Source organism: Callithrix jacchus, chromosome 11 (genome assembly GCF_049354715.1).
Source record: "Callithrix jacchus isolate 240 chromosome 11, calJac240_pri, whole genome shotgun sequence".
Lineage (NCBI taxonomy): Eukaryota > Metazoa > Chordata > Mammalia > Primates > Cebidae > Callithrix > Callithrix jacchus.
In genome coordinates, this window is record NC_133512.1 from 47,510,429 (window position 1) to 47,526,409 (window position 15,981).

The following is a 15,981-nucleotide window of genomic DNA, read 5'->3' on the forward strand; positions in this document are numbered from 1 at the left end:
TCCAGGTTCCATTGAGAAAAAGAAAGTGAAAAGTGGCACACAGACAAATAAGGCATTACTGAGGAGAGCCATCATGCCAAATTGAATAACTTCCAAAGAAAGTAAAAACAAAATTGTAACCCATCCCCCCATAAAAGAATACAAATATGAAACATAGTTTTCAAAGAAATGATGTATTTATTAACATATAAGAAACAATAGAATTGAATTCACTTGTTAAATAGTAAGGTCACACATGCTAACTTTTTTCAGTGCTTCAGTCTCTAAGTGAAGAGCTTTTGAGCACATTCTGAATCTGATATTCTGAGATATTCTGCCTGTAGTTTACTACTGGAAAAGTATAATGCAAGAGGAAGCAACCATATCATTTATAATAGTAATACAATTAACTCTAAATTACATACACAAATAATGGAGAGGAGAAGACAACTGAAAATACATATTTATATTTGACTTTCAAATGCATCTGAATATAGACACATTAGATATCATGGAAATCTGCTTTAAACCCCAATTAAATACAAGTTGATAAGTGAAATTTGACAAAAGCTAAAGAGCTACTGCTAATATCCCTAAATATCCTAAATTTTATTTAATATTCCAAATTTCCCTTAAAGCTAGAATAAGTAGCATGACTTGTCTTGGCTCTTATCTTCCCAGGACAAAAAACTGCACAGTATTTCAAATCAAAGATCAAGTTTGGGCTTTGTATTTATTTCATATGCAGGTAGTAAGCAAATTATTGCAGAAAAAAAATTGTTTTCTAAGGGCTTCACTGATGCACATACCAGAAACTATCAATATATTTTATATCTTATATAGTTGGAATTACCTGTCAACAGGAAGTATCTACTTCTCTTGCCCCAACAAAGTCGGAGTATGCTAAAGCAGTGCAGTGCAGTGAGGCAGTATGCCTAATGATTAGTGCATGAACTGTACGGTTAAGACTGCCTAGACTCAAATTCCAATTCCACCATTTTCTAGTTGTATAATCTTGGGTAAATAATTCTTCTCATTTTCCTCACCTATAAAATAGTAATGAAATCATCTATTTTATGCAGTTGTGAGGATTAAATGAGATAAAATGTGGAAAGCACTAGCACACTGACTGGCATATAAGCCCTCAACAAATCTTGGCAACTAATGTGAAGACCAGTAGATTTTATCATACACTATGGTAGTATTTTTATGGAGGGAAAAAAATTATATTCTAATACAAAGCTTAATTTACATTATATGATTTAAATATATAATTGGATCAATTTCTATTTCATGTTGCTTAGCGTCTATGTACCCCAGTTACCTCACTTCTAAAATGGAGATATGTATACCTCATAGGATTGTTGTAAGAACTGAATGTGATAATAGAGCCAAAGATCAGAAAACATAGCCTGGGACATATAATTCCCAGGCCAAAATGACTTTAAAATAACATTTCACTGGGGAAATCTGTCAAATTCCAAAATTTGTATCCAGTCTTACTTTCAAATTCATTTCGCCTCATTTCATTATTATGCCTATTTCAAATGTCTATTTCACATGTCCAAAAAATATAAAATCAATACAAATAAAAACCTTGCTATAAAAGTAACAGATGAAACAGAATACTTAATTTAAAAATAAAAGAAAAATCAAAAACAATATAGCTGGCTTCTCAACTAGTAGTTGGATTATACTTGTTTTGTATGACTTCAAGGGTTGAAATTTTTAAGTAAAGACATCATCAGCTCACTTAAAGAAATTGTCAATAGTCAATTGCCAATAATTCCTGCCAAGAGGGAGAAAGCTCTATCCCTGACAAAGCTCGTTCCCTGCTGCTTAGTAGTGAGTCTAGGCAGATAAATCAAGTGTTAGATGAATGGTGAGATTACAGACTTTATAATTTTTTTGAAACTGTATATTTGTTTTGAAATCTCAGTTATATAATTTGAGAAAAAATAAAATTAGTGCCTTCACGTTAAAGACAATGACCTTAGAGGTAACTTGATTCAAGGTCATTAATCTAGTCAATAGCGGAACTGTGGTGAGAGTCTCAGTCTTTCCAAATGCTTAGGTATGTATGTAATATATAATGCTTCCCTTGTATAATTTAACAATATTAACACACTGCAATGGAAGATGAGTTAAAACTGCAAAAACAAATCTTACAGAAACACATGTATAAAACGAAAAATATTTCACTGCTATAGGTGCTGGAAATTATGTTTATTACTCTAAAATTTATTTATGTACCCCATAAATACCACACTTCACTATGTAATATACATGACATTCAGGCTTCTGTTTTCTTTTAATACAAATTACTTGCATATACTACATCTCTTAAAAACTTTTTTTCAAAATTTAAAAATCCAAACATTAGAAACATAAACCAAAAATATTTATGAATAATACAAAGGCACTTAAAGGTTTGATGTTCTAATACAGATTTTAACGTCAAAGAATGTGATACAATAAATACTAAACATGTTAGGCAGGTTAGCCATTCTACATGTCTAACAAAATCAGCAAATCAACTTAATTATAGAAAAAATATACCAGCGGTAAACATTTTTTAATTTAAATTTTATCAGAATACTACTTTAATAATAAAAATTCAGTGGTAGCTGAGCTACACTCATTATCCAAAAATGAATATTTTGAAAATTAAACTTCTCTTCCCCAATTTTTACTAATAGAAAAGCATTTCTGAAAAGAACTTTTAAAAGTTATAGCACAAAATTGACAATTTTCTAATTCCTTCCTTAGTATCTAATATTTTCATGACATACAATGAAGCATTTTAAGTCTAAAGATATTTATCTTAAATCACTGATCACTGCTTTTCATAAAGCGAGGTCTAACGCAAAAAGGAAACAGTGACAGAGATGGCCAAGTAACTTTTATGAACAAGAATGCAAAGCATTTAATTTTCAATCTTAGACTGTTCTGTGTATAAGGCCTCTGTTAAATTGTTCAGAAAATATCTAAGACAGCCTTGGAATAACGGTATTTAGAGAACGAAGTGAAGAACAGTAGGGTGCTGTGGGGAATAAAGAAGAAAGAGAACACATGCCCTGCTCTGGATATTAGTGAGGACAATGGTGGACTTTCCACAATGACAGGAGTCCAAGTTCTGGCCATTTATTTTATCAGGCGAGAGAACAAGCCACAAGGTTGGAGGAAGTGAGACATAGTAGAGCTGCAGAACCGTTATACACTAGCAATAAAAATGAGGAGAGGCAAGGCAGATAGAGTGGGAACCCAGGGAGAGATAATCAGAAGTGAGAAACAGAAAGAAGGCAAGAGAAAACAGCAAAGAAGCTAAGGTAAACAAAATAATATGGCAGAAAATAGAGGCCAGATACTGTAAAAGGTCTCAGGGAAGCCACAGGAATGAGAAAAGAAGAGAATGGGTCAAGAAATGTTGTAATAGAAAACTGTTCCCAAAATTTTCTGATATTTTCAGCTTTCAAATTATATCCAAGGCTAAATTTTTAGAAATGTTTTGAAGAGAATCATTAAAAATTTTTGAAGTAAATACATTGAGATACTGTAAGACTACAGGTGATTTAAACTTACTTTTTATATTTTTGTATATAAAGTTTAAATGTGTTCAACAGAATCTTTAAAAATGTTTGAACTGAAGTAAATACATTGATATACTGTAAGATTATAGGTGATTTAAACTTTTTATATTTTTGTATATAAATTTTTATAATGAACAAAAACTTCTAAAATAAAAAAATTTCTACTCACAGTCCTTTAACTTTTAAAAAAAAGACTTCTTTAAATGAATATTTTAGATTTACAGAAAAAAATCAAGTAATACATAGATTCAGATACACTCCCTCCTACCTACACACACATACCCCTTCCATTAAATTTAAATGTTGAAGTCTTCATATTCCAACCATGGGCAGTTTGACAGCTCAGAGCTAGAGACAGATGAAGGAGAAGATAGAAGAAGGAACAAACAAGATTTGGGACTGTGTGCACTTGATTGATTCGCATGCAGTACAATGATGTTAAACAAGTTGCTGAGTTAGACAATGAACTCTGAGAATGGGAAGTGAAGGCAAACTTTCAGATGAGTATTGAACTAGCCTGAACCCTGCCTCTAGCATTAACTGTGGTAAGGGAAGTATTCAAACAATAGCTGCATAATAACATGGTGGGGATACTGCTGATGAAGTTCAAAAGCTAGGCAAATCTTTGAATAGCTGAGTATCTCGAATTTCTCCTACCCTTGAATTCTAATTCACAAATAAATTAAATTGTGATTTCAAATAATAAAGGCCTACTACTATGCCTAATGGTTATCCCTGGTCATGATTTAGAAAACTGAGGAGATTCTGATATCAATACCTATGACAGAATAGTCATCAACACTAGCTTTTTTTGATAAATTATCTATTTTAGGTGTCAAAATAATTCTCCATTGTGGCAATATGAATAAAACACATTAAAAAATTTCTAATCTACTATCGTTGGGGCAAGATCAATGAAGTAAATAGGTACTAAGATTAAATCTACTGAATTGGGTGAAATCATCTGAAGATAAGGTTTCCCTCTCCCACCCACCGCCAACAATACAGTGATAAGTCAAAATTCCAGAAAAATCTTTTGATGAAAACACCAGCAGAAAGTAGGAAACTCAAGAAACAACTTTACTTCCTATGTAGTTCCTTATTAATCACCATGACTATCCTGTGGGAAGATTATCGTGAGTTCTTTTTGAATGACTGTAAAAGCCCCATATATCCAAACAATTCTTAAAAATCCACTTTTCGGCTGGGCGCAGTGGCTCATTACTTTAATCCCAGCATTTTGGGAGGCTAAGGTGGGTAGATCAGACCAGTATGGCCAAAATGGTGAAACTCCATCTCTACTAAAAATACAAAAATTAGCCGGGAATGGTGGCAGGTGCCTGTAATCGTACTTATTCAGAAGGCTGAGGCAGGAGATGGCCTGAACCCAGGAGGTGGAGGTTGCAGTGAGCCCTGATGGTGCCATTGCACTCTAGCCTGGGTGACAGAGCAAGACTCTGTCTCAAAAAAAAAAAAACAAAAAAAAAAAACTACGTTTCAAATCTGCTTTATCATTTTCATTTTTTTTTTTTCCAAATCTGCTTTATAATTGGCAACAACCAAATAGAGCTTTTAATAAAGTGTTAATAGGGTGCTGGGCTCTGTCCCATGCTAAAACAATATACAATATGAAATACCTGTAAATGAACTGGGAAATGGTATCCATTCACCTTTCTCCTGTAAGTGGAGCTCTGAGGTCCACATGAGCATTCAAAAACTTTAGGGTAAGAATATCTTAAAGCGCAAGTATATTTGATGATAGTTACTGATGAGGAGTAATTATGCAGGATGATCTTCTTTACAAAATTCTCTTTCTCCTATAAGTGAAACTGTCAGGTCCATATGAGCATTAAAAAACTTTAGGTTAAGAATATCCTAAAGTGAAAATATATTTGATGATAGTTATTAATGAGGACCAATTATGCAGGATGATCTTCTTTATAAAATACATGGACGGCCCTAAATGGTTTTAATCCCAGTTGAAGTTTACATGCAAATATCCATGCATTCATACACTCAGACGCAGAAAAAGAATAAAAGCTCAATGAACTTTGCATGACTGGGAAGACCATGTAATGAAGGAAGAATTCTTTATTCCTTATTTAAAATACACATTTAAAAGTTAGCATTCTGACAAAGATATAAATCTCTTGGGATTCTCAGTGGGCTAAACATCACAGCACTCTGAAATAGAATTCCAAGTTATGAATTCAGGGTATAGCCCCAAAGCTAACCTTCTATATACAGGCAGAGATATATCCCCTGACTAAAGAACAACTAGAAAAAGATGAGTCTCCAATTTCAAAGGTGATGGGAGTAGGATGAAAAAAAAAAAATCTACAGACTCAAGGTGAGGTTTTATCTCAAACTCCAGTTGAGATGTCCAGGATGATGCTTGATATTTACATTATATAGGGATTATCATTTGCAGGTTATTAGAGGAATGCCTCATTTGAAACACAGAAAATAGAAAATTATTTGACAATTTTTTTCACTTCTCCCAATTTAGTAGATAACAAATACAATTTAAGATGAACTGAAAACACATTTATTCATTACATTCAATGGATGCCTGAGAGTATTAGGAATTAATTCTCCCAGGAAATCCAGGTTGAGAAAAGCTTATCTTAATTTCCATCCACTTCTAGGGATATAGGATTAAATGGAATGCCCCTGACTCTCAAAAAAAAAACTGGGAAATATTTCGGCAAAAGTTCACAGAGGAAACTGAATTAACTACAGAATAATGAGCCATCATATCTTTAGGGCAAATTATTTTTGGAGAAGCAGCACAGCCTCATGCTTAAGAGTACAGATTCTGGAGAAGTAGTTCCTACACTAAAATCCCAGCTCTTTTAGTATCGGCCTGAGACCTTAGGAAAATGACTTAACCTCCATGTGCCTCAGTTGTCTCACTTATAAATGTAAATAAAAATAGTAACTACCTCATAAAGTTTAAGGATTAAATAAGTATATAAAATAATTAAAACAATGTTTGGCATATGGTTGTGGTAAGTGCTTAGTATAAACACTTATATTCACTATGAGTTCAAGTACAACTACTCTTACTATCACTATAATTTTTTCTACTTTACTACTACAGCTATTACTATAAAGCTGAAGACAGTGATTACTGGCAGTTGACTTGTGTTCCCTCAGGCTCAGTAGATTTTCTGAAGTTTCTTTAACCAGATTCTGGCTAGAATGGAAAAACAATAACGACAAAAACAACTGGAAATAACAATGCTTCTATCCAAACAAGAAAAAAACATGATAAACTACACAACTGTAACTTCTGAAGCCATCAGGGAGCTGAGGTCCCAGGCCAACCAAGTGGCCTGAAATCCAAGGAAAGATAGGTTCCATAAACGAGAGATGGATCCAAGCTCTGCATCACCTGTGGCAGAGCATGAGAGGAAGAGATGCTCAGCACTATACAAGTGAGTCAGAATAATTCAGTTATAAATTTTAAAGGTTTCCTCAAGATCAAATTTTGGCTAATATCAGAGTACAGAAGCCTAGGGAGCCACAGCCCCTAGGATGGTTACCTTCACTCACAAACTTTTTCCCATGAACCTTGTGGTAGGTTGAATAACAATCCCCAAGAGTTCATGTTCTATATGCCCTGAACCTATGATTATGTTACCTTGTATGGTAAAAGAGATTTTGCAAATATGATTAAGGATTTTGAGATGAGGGGATTATTCTCTATTATCCAGTGGGCCTGATATACTCACAGGAAGAGAGTCCTTATAAGACAGAAGTAGGAGTCAGAATCAGAGAGATAAACAGATGTGACTATATAGCTGCAAGAGGTTGGAGTGATGCAAGGAAGGGATCATGAACCATGGAGTGCTCAACACATCCAATGCTAGAAAAGGCAAGAATATGGGTTATACCCTCAAATACTCTAGAAGAAACCAGCGTTGCTGACACCTTGACCCATTGAAACTGGTTTTGGACTTATGTCTTCCAGAATTATGAAAAAATTTTGTGTTAAGCTACCAAACTTGTGGTAATCTGTTACAACAGTCATAGAAAACTAACAGACATCTCCACCAGGTACTCAAGAAAAAGATTCAGACAAGGTGGGTTATTAGAAAGAGCATTCACTGGCCGGTGGTATAGACCTGGAGAAGGGGAGCAGCCACTATAGTGGGAAAGACCCAAACTCTCACCCAGACCCTTCTCCTTTAAGAAATAAAAGCCATTATGTCATTAAAAGAAAGGCTGTAAACCTTGTTGCCACACAGGGCACAGAGCAATCTCACTTTGAACAGAAAAAAAATATATAAGAGGAAAAAAAATCCTCTACTCCTAGAGGAACGACAGGAAACAATTTCTGGGCCCAGTATACTACACCTATATCCTTTAAAGGCATCCTACCCATGACAGTCAGAAGGGAACTCTCTAACAAGATTTGCCAGACACAAGCCAGAATAAGGCTGCCACAGGAAAATGGGCCAGGAACACTGAAAAATGCCTAACTCAAGAACCACGGTTGTCATTCTTTGGAGGCTGAAGACTGAGTTTGAATGAGGAAAACTAAGAACACCCTTGGCTAATACCACCAGACCAGTAAGCACTGAGTAACATGTGACAGCAGTCTACCGCTAAGTAAGAGGAAAGATAGTGGAATGGGGCTTCTTCAGTAGCACAGGCATACAGATAAAGGTGAAATTTGGTAGAAATGAGGTCTTTTTGTTTTTTGAGACAGAGTTTCGCTCGTTACCCAGGCTGGAATGCAATGGCGTGATCTCGGCTCACCGCAACCTCCGCCTCCTGAGTTCAAGCAATTCTCCTGCCTCAGCCTCCCGAGTAGGTGGGACTACAGGCACACGCCACCGTGCCCAGCTAATTTTTGTATTTTTAGTAGAGACGGGGTTTCACCATGTTGATCAGGATGGTCTCAATCTCTTGACCTCGTGATCCACCAGCCTGGGCCTCCCAAAGTGCTGGGATTATAGGCGTGAGCCACCGCGCCCAGCCAAAAGATGAAATTTAACAGGGGAATACAAATAACAAAAAGCACTCTGGCATTACAACCTCACAAAGGCAAGAGTAAAGAAATCTGAAGCCTTGTGGTACCCTGAGGTAAGCAGAGCAACAAGAAAATATAAGCCTAGCTCAACTTTAGATTAAATTGACTCAACTCCTCCACACTAAAAGCCTTGAAAAAGAACAGGTGTGGCCTTTTCAGGCATAAGTATTCTATTCAACTCATGATATACAACATTCAAACAAAAGTTATGAGGGACATAAAATGAAAAAGAAAGAAAGTCCACTGTCAAGAAACAAAGCAATCAGCAGAACAAACTCTGGGATGGTGGAGATACTAGAGTTGCAATTAAACTATAAATCATTAACAAAAATATACATGGAAAATCCTCCAATATTTGGATATGAAATATACTTCTAAATAACCTATGAGTTAAATAGAAAGTCATAAGGAAAATGAGAAGTAAGCCGGAAAACTAGTTTTGCTTGGCAGGGCTGTATCACACTTTCTGACTATAGTGAAAACAGAGATCACTGTCTCAGGGAGATAATAGATACAGTGCTATTTCAGAGCAATCTAGAATGTTGCTATGCCAATCTGGTTCACGGGTCACTACTGGGGGGAAAAAACACCCTTTAACTGGTCTGTTATTTTACATGTAGAGCTTTTAATAATTTTCAGTTTATCAGCAACCTAGGCTTCAACATTTTATAATATCATTTTGGCAAAGACAACTGTATCTCCTCTCTAAAGGCTCTGAGAGTCAATGATCAGGTTCAGCTAGTAAAGAATGGAGCTCTTGGTCTCATGACATCTTCATATCAGGACAACAAAAAGAGACTTCAAAAAGCAATTTGTTGGGTTTAGATGAGTTATATGTGGGGCACATGCAAAAACGGCACAGGATACTTAAAAACTCTGAGGTAGCATTTCTAAATTGTTCACCTACTGATTCGGAATCCTCAAGAATGAGATCCAGGCATGTTTTTGCTTATTTTTCTGTAACTCCTTCTACAGGTGATATTTTTGCATCTCTAGCCAAGCTGAGAACCACTCTTAGGACTTTAACTTAAAGGGCTTTATGCATAAAGCAGTGATTGTCATAGTATAGTTTCCAGACCAGCAATATCTGTATCACTTGGGAAACTGTTGGAAATACAAATTCTTGGTCACCACTTCAGAATTTTAAAACAGAAACCCTTTTAACAAGACTTTCAGGTGATTCAAATGTACCCTAATGTTCAAGGACTACTGTCTTAAAATAGAGCAAATTCTGTTGGGATGAAGGTAACCACAAAGGAAAAGGAATAGAAATAAATACAAAACAGATAAAGAGGGTAAAAGACTAATCACAATTATTACACAACTTTAAAGTGAATCAGTTGATATACAACTAAGCAGAGATAAGTATTACTCATACACACATATTACGGTCAGCAAAACAAAGCTTAAAAATGGCAGAGTATTAAAATCTCATCTTTAGGCTCTGCTACATGATAATTAAATTTCTCTGAGTTGGCCTGTGACTCAAATAAACCAAGGACAAGTACTTAATTCTTTCAGGTGTTCAGTTCTTACAGAACATGATTTCCTTTTCCATTAGACCTCTTAAGATCATTAGCTTGTACTCAAGGCCCCAGTCTACCTGTTTTCTTAAACCTACATCACACATGATTCGTATGGGCCCACCTTGTATCTTTATTCACATTTGTTTATTCCCTTGAAGCATTTGCTACCTCCTAACTCAATCTCGTAAAACCTACTCACACTTCAAGATTCATTCACCTGTCACCTTGGTTTATATGAAGACTTCTCCTTCATCCTTTTAGGAATGACTCCATGATCTTCTGAATTCTTCTGTCTCTTATAGACCCTCTACATAACAATTTAGTGAGTAAGTGAATGTCTTTTTGTATCTTTAATATGAAATAGATTCAATAGTAAATCTGGTGAGAAGAAACAAACACCATAAATAATTAAAGTATGATTTAATTATTTATGAATTAAATCATACTTAAGGTCCACGGCTTCATGCATAATCTTAAGTACAAAAAAATGACACACACATAAAGAATGCATGAACAGGCCAGGCATGACAGCTCACAACAGTAATCTCAGCACTTTTGAAGGCTGAGGTGGGCAGATCACCTAAGGTTACGAGTTCGAGACCAGCCTGGCCGACATGGAGAAACCCCATCTCTACTAAATATACAAAATTAGCTGGGTGTGGTGTTGCATACCTATAATCCCAGCTACTCAGGAGGCTGAGGCAGGAGAACTGTTTGAACCCGGGAGGCGGAGGCTGAGGTGAGCCAAGATCATACCTTTGCACTCCAGCCCGGGCAACAAAAGTAAAACTCCATCTCAAAAAAAAAAAAAAAAAAAGAATGCATGAACAATTCTACACTAAAGTCACAATTTTAATAGTATATTCATGAGGCAATTATCAACCATTCTAATATTTTCCTCTTCTACTCATAATACTTTTCTCAAACTTGTCTATATTTTAAGAATATAGACATGTTAAGTACCTCATTAAAAAAGTTTCCAGAGTTCTGAATTGTACTTTTTACTTTTTATGTCCTTTTTTTTTTCTTTTTTGTGAAGAATGGGGTCTCCCTATGTTGCTCAGGCAGTCTTTAACTCCTGGGCTCAAGCTGTCCTCCCACCTCTGCCTCCCTCTAAGTGGTGGGATTACAGGTATGAGCCACCATGCCCAGCTGAATTTCACCTTTTAGAGAAACCATGATGTGTTGAAATACAATCCAAAGGAAAACCGTAAGAATTAAGAACACAGGATCTATGAAAGGCAGAGAAAACTGGATTATTCACTTTTTTGTCCCTAAATTTTTTCTCTTGCTTTTACCAAAGAACTAAAGGTAGGATGCAAAAACAAATTTTGGTTAAATAAGAGCATGAGATTCTTTATTTCTATCTTTGCTTTGGATAGAATTAAATATTATGACAATTACACGGAAAAATGACATCCATATCATTTATGTATTTAATAAAATGATTATTATAATAATCAATATGGATAAATGAAAAAGGAATTGCATTGGGAAGAGATAAATTCTGGACTTGGTAGTTTAATTTTCAGATAATACATCCAAGAAAACAAATTTAAGAAGAACTTTTTTTTTTGTTGAAAATTTATAGGATTTTAAGGAAAAACATCCCGGTGACACTAAATAAATCTTATAAAATTTCTGGTAAATCATTTGTGTTACACTAATAAAATCAGTGTAATTTTAATAAATTTAGTGTAATCCAAAATCGTAGTGATAAAAACAATAATCATAGGCAGTGACAATCTAATTCCAAATCTATTCTTCCTTATTCTAGAGATCTGCAGGTTAAGCAAGGAAGCATTTTAAAAGTATCATTTTGTATATCTATCTTTCTATCTCCCTATCTCCCTCTCTACTTACCTACCTACCTAACCTATCTATCTGTTTTTCTAAATGTGGTGTACTTTCAAAGAATATTTTAATGGCTGCTATTGCATTTAAAAGCAGTTTCGTGTTAATTAAATGAAACAAGTAGACTGCTAACCAGTATAAAAAACATTCATAAAAACAAAGAAATGGCCGAGCGCAGTGGCTCATGCCTGTAATCCCAGCTCTTTGGGAGACTGTGGTAGGGAGATCACCTCAGGTCAGGAGTTTGAGACAAGCCTTGCCAACATAGAGAAACCTTGTCGCTGCTAAAAATACAAAAATAAGCCGAGCATGGTGGCAGGCACCTGTAATCTCAGGCACTAGGGAGGCTGAGGCGGGAGAACTGCTTGAACCTAGGAGGCGGAAGTTGCAGTGAGTTGAGATGGTGCCACTGGACTCCAGCCTGGGCGACAAGAGTGAAACTCTGTCTCAAAACAAACAAAAAAACCAAATATATTATGATAAGGCAAAAAAAAAGAAAAAAAAAGTAGGATAGAATCCAGAGGTCTAGTAGAAAGATTAGCTTTACAAAGAAAACAGGATCACCAAGAAAGGAGAGGGAAGGGTGGTGGAAGACAGATGCCTATGGATGTCACAAAGAGTATACATTTCTATCTGCTGACCTCTGTTTCCTATGTGAAGTTGCTAAGGTCATTTGTTAAGCATGAAGGAAGAAGAGAAGAAGTGATGGGGTCGGGCTGGGTGTGGTGGCTCACACTTGTAATCCCAGCACTTTGGGAGGCCGAGGCGGGTGGATCACGACATCAAGAGATCGAGACCATCATGGTCAACATGGTGAAACCCCGTCTCTACTAAAAATACAAAAAATTAGCTGGGCATGGTGGCGCGGCCTGTAATCCCAGCTACTCGGGAGGCTGTGGCAGAAGAATTGCCTAAATCCAGGAGGCGGAGGTTGCAGTGAGCCAAGGTCATGCCACTGCACTCCAGCCTGGTGCCTGGTGATGGAGTGAGACTCTTGTCTCAAAAAAAAAAAAAAAAAAAGGGAAATACATATACAAATGTCAATGAATTGTTTGTGCCTCAGTGAACATATCCTTATACCTTATTTAGTATAATGCATAACTAGTTGAAATTACATACACAAAAAGCTGATAACTTTAATGTTGTTTTGAGAAAGAGATTTGATGTTTATTTCATTTGAATATGAGTTGCCCTACTCAGTGGTTGTTCCTGATAAAAGGTTTGTCTTGGGTTTTTATCGGCTGTAGTTGGCTAAAAGTTATTTATATCTAATTAATTAACCCTTGCATATGTCTGTGGTCAAAATGAAGCTCTACTTAGATGTTACATTCATGAGATTAACGTACTTAAAATTTTGTTAAAGAATTTCATTTTATTCAGACTCCTACCATCCTAAAATACCATGCTCATTTTTGCTCCCTTCTAATCTCTAGCCACTTAATATGTAACAGTTTAGTGGCATATATTTATGACATAAAACCGATTCATTCCTATGTAAATATCTTATAACCTATAAATCTATAAAACTTACATAATTTGTAATACTGATTTGCTATAGTTCATCACTCTCTCCTATACAATATTTTCAGTTGTTTTTATCTGGGCAGTTACATGTTTTTGGTGGGGATAATTTTCCTACTATAACTATAGCTATAAATGTCTTTTTATATTAGCATTTCTTTCTTTGACTACTTCTTCATGATAAATTCCCAGGTGGAGGGTTATTATGAGTTAAAAAAAAATGTTCACGACCAAAACAGTAAGAAAACTGAAATCTTCCTTAAAATGAAAAAGCAGGATTATAAATGAAATACATTAAATGTATGAAAGACATTTCGAAATGGCTGAAAACGAAAAATACTCTGTTATTTTCGTTAGTTATTAATGTATAAAAATTTGACAAGTTCTCATGTTGGGAAATAGGCCAGAGAGTGTTTATGAGCATGTGTGTGTATGTGAACAATACACATTATCTTCTGAAGTTAATTTTGCCCTCCATATCTGTGGGTTCTGCAGCAATGGATTCAACCAACCATGAATGGAAAACATTTGAAAAAAAAAAAAATCCAATAAAAAATAGCAATTCAACAATAAAAAATAATACAAATAAAAATATAGTATAACAACTATTTACATAGCATTTACATTGTATTAGGTAGTATAATAAGTATCTAGAGATAATTTAAAGCATACAGGAAGATGTGCATTGGATATATGCAAACATGATGGCATTTTACAGAAGGGACTTGAGCATCTTCAGATTTTGATATCCAGGAGAGGTCCTGGAACCAATGCCCCACAGATGTGGAGGGAGGACTGTAATAACGATAACTCTGCAAAGTTATATTTTATACTGATTGAAACAAAGTAGACTGTTCTACAAATCAGAACTTGTAAAATTATGTTTTATAAACAATAATTGCCTTGGGTAACTTTTATTTGTTAGTTTCAAGTTATACATTTTTAAATCTTTGTGCCCCCATTCAACTTCTTAAAAAAATCATAATTTTCCTACATTATTTCTTTATTATTACATATTTCCAAATGTTTACTCGATGCCAGAAAAGCGACAGTCTCATACATGTGTCCCTGTGTATCACACACACGCAACACACATATATGAAGTAAGAGCCAAATAAAATCACATAGAGATTATTAAGTGAGAAGACCACTGGGAGTCAAATAAGTAGTTGTGGTTATAATCCATAATATAATCAGCAATAGTCAGTAAAAAGAGTAATTGCATGGGTAAAGACTCCTTAGAAGTCAATCATCTGAACAAAGCCAAAGATTATGGCCCAATATCATAGTACCTATATCTAAAACAACAACAAACGAGGTCAAGAAAGAAGGGCAGTGTTTTCTATTACCATAAAATCATCCCAGAAAGCTAAGTTAGGAGTTAACACATTTCTTTCAGAATAGAGTGAAAAGGGGACTCAGGCACTTAACAAAGTAAAGTATACCCTTATTTCTTTTATGCTGCCCAAAACTGGATTAAGATGTAGTGAGATCTAATTTAACTGACTTGATATTACCCAAACAGTGAAAATTAGCAAAAACTAATAGTACATACATATTTTTAGACTAAAGATAACTCAGAGATTTCAATGAAATAGGTACTATTCTTCGAAACCCAAGAGGATTGACAATTAAGGGTAATAAAACTCAAATAAGAATTTAAAATGTATCGTACATGTAGAACAAAGCCATGAACACAATGAATTAAATTACTATACATATTATATTAAAATGATGGATGACAAAAACTACCATTCCAATCGAACCAAAGTTTCAATGTTTTATATATAAAAATAACATAGCTAAGCCAAGATCCCATTAATAGCTGATCATTCTAACTCTTAAAATATTAAATAAGTAGCACTAATTAAATCCAAAGATTCTTGTTTCAACTTGGTTATGTACTGGGGGGATACTATGTGATAAGCATTGGCTTGGGACCTGGAACATTAAAATTAATTTAACTATTAAAAATTAGTGCTTATATACTAAGAATTGTAGACTGACTGGGACATACAACTTACAGTTGTAAGTGACTGAGAAGCCCTCATCCCAGAGAATAAGATGAGGTTATTTCAGACAGAAGGTATAACACAAAGTATAATAAAAACAAGATGGCATAAAAGTAACAGGATAGTTTTAGAAAGGAAAAAAGACAGACTCAAGCTGAGTTTGGAGGGCCTTATAAGCCATGCTATAAAGTCTAGATTTACCTTGCAAGAAATGGGAAGCCTCTGGACAAATTTAAGTACAATAGTACCAAATTCATGCTTTAGTAAGACAACCGGATACAGACTAGAGGTACTCAAACTAGAGAAGGTGTTGGTTATTGCAACAGTCTAGGAGAGAATTGATGAAGAAGAATAAGCACTATATATTTTTATTCATTTAATCCTCACAGCAATTCTACAGGTAAAAATGATTATTGTCCTCAGTTTACATTTGAGGAAAATAAAGCACAAAGATTATG

At 35.0% G+C, this 15,981-nt stretch overlaps 1 protein-coding gene across 17 annotated transcripts in view; it reads right to left on the minus strand.

The window, feature by feature from the left end:
* PHF14 (PHD finger protein 14) overlaps positions 1-15,981 on the minus strand; it is a 247,910-nt gene that overhangs the window by 93,223 nt on the left and 138,706 nt on the right. The window contains exon 17 of one of the 17 annotated variants that reach the window (XM_054237239.2): positions 158-1,025. The exons of the other annotated variants lie outside the window; for them this stretch is intronic. Within the exon in view, the coding sequence (XP_054093214.1) occupies positions 1,022-1,025 (4 nt within the window). The 3' untranslated portion in view covers positions 158-1,021. Of the gene's footprint in view, positions 1-157; positions 1,026-15,981 lie in introns of those variants that run through there. 17 annotated transcript variants of the gene reach the window in all.